The sequence below is a fragment of the Babylonia areolata genome, chromosome 25 (assembly GCF_041734735.1).
Source record: "Babylonia areolata isolate BAREFJ2019XMU chromosome 25, ASM4173473v1, whole genome shotgun sequence".
Taxonomy (NCBI): domain Eukaryota; kingdom Metazoa; phylum Mollusca; class Gastropoda; order Neogastropoda; family Buccinidae; genus Babylonia; species Babylonia areolata.
In genome coordinates, this window is record NC_134900.1 from 17,761,126 (window position 1) to 17,761,789 (window position 664).

A 664-nucleotide genomic window follows, 5' to 3' on the forward strand; every position below is an offset into this window, starting at 1 on the left:
TGTTCGGTTGGTTACGTTTCGTTTTTATCTTTTCATGAATTCATTTGCGGATCGATCACTTTCTATGTTTCTTTTTGCTGTTGTTTTGTTTTTTCTGTCACCCATAACAACAACATGTGGATGCAGACACGAACACACACACACACACACACACACACACACACACACACACACACACACACACACACACACACACACACACAAAACCCAACAAAAACCAAACAAACAAACAAAAAAAAACCCCACACAAATACTCACAGCGCCACGAGAAAAGCCGCAACCAACAGTGTTTTCATGATGATAGATTCCTGATCTAAACCTCCAGACCCCCCCGATGAAGACGTTTGGTATTTCCAGTTAAACCCCAGTGTTTAAAATAGTGGGCGGCGAAATCTTATCAGTAAACACTGCTTGACGTAGTTCGCTGATTTGGGAGACAAGCCAAAGTCCTTTCATGTCACGATCTCTGAGAGCCTGGAATCTGTCATCTGCAGAATGGATACCAGAGTATATATTATGCAAACTCTCTCTGTCTCTCCATCTCTCTCTTTCTTTCCCTCTCCCCCCCCCCTCTCTCTCTCCCTCTCCTCTCTCTCATGTCGAAGACCGTGTATATTATGCAAACTTTCTACTATGCCTCTCTGTCTGTCTGTCTGTCTGTCTC

General features: G+C 43.7%; 1 protein-coding gene across 1 annotated transcript in view; it reads right to left on the reverse strand.

Moving 5' to 3' along the window:
• LOC143299954 (uncharacterized) overlaps positions 1 to 320 on the reverse strand; it is a 4,665-nt gene extending 4,345 nt beyond the window's left edge. Inside the window, exon 1 of the mRNA XM_076613499.1 lies at positions 259 to 320. Within this exon, the coding sequence (XP_076469614.1) occupies positions 259 to 296 (38 nt within the window). The 5' untranslated portion in view covers positions 297 to 320. The remainder of the gene's footprint in view (positions 1 to 258) is intronic.
• Between the last annotated feature and the right edge of the window lie 344 nt (positions 321 to 664).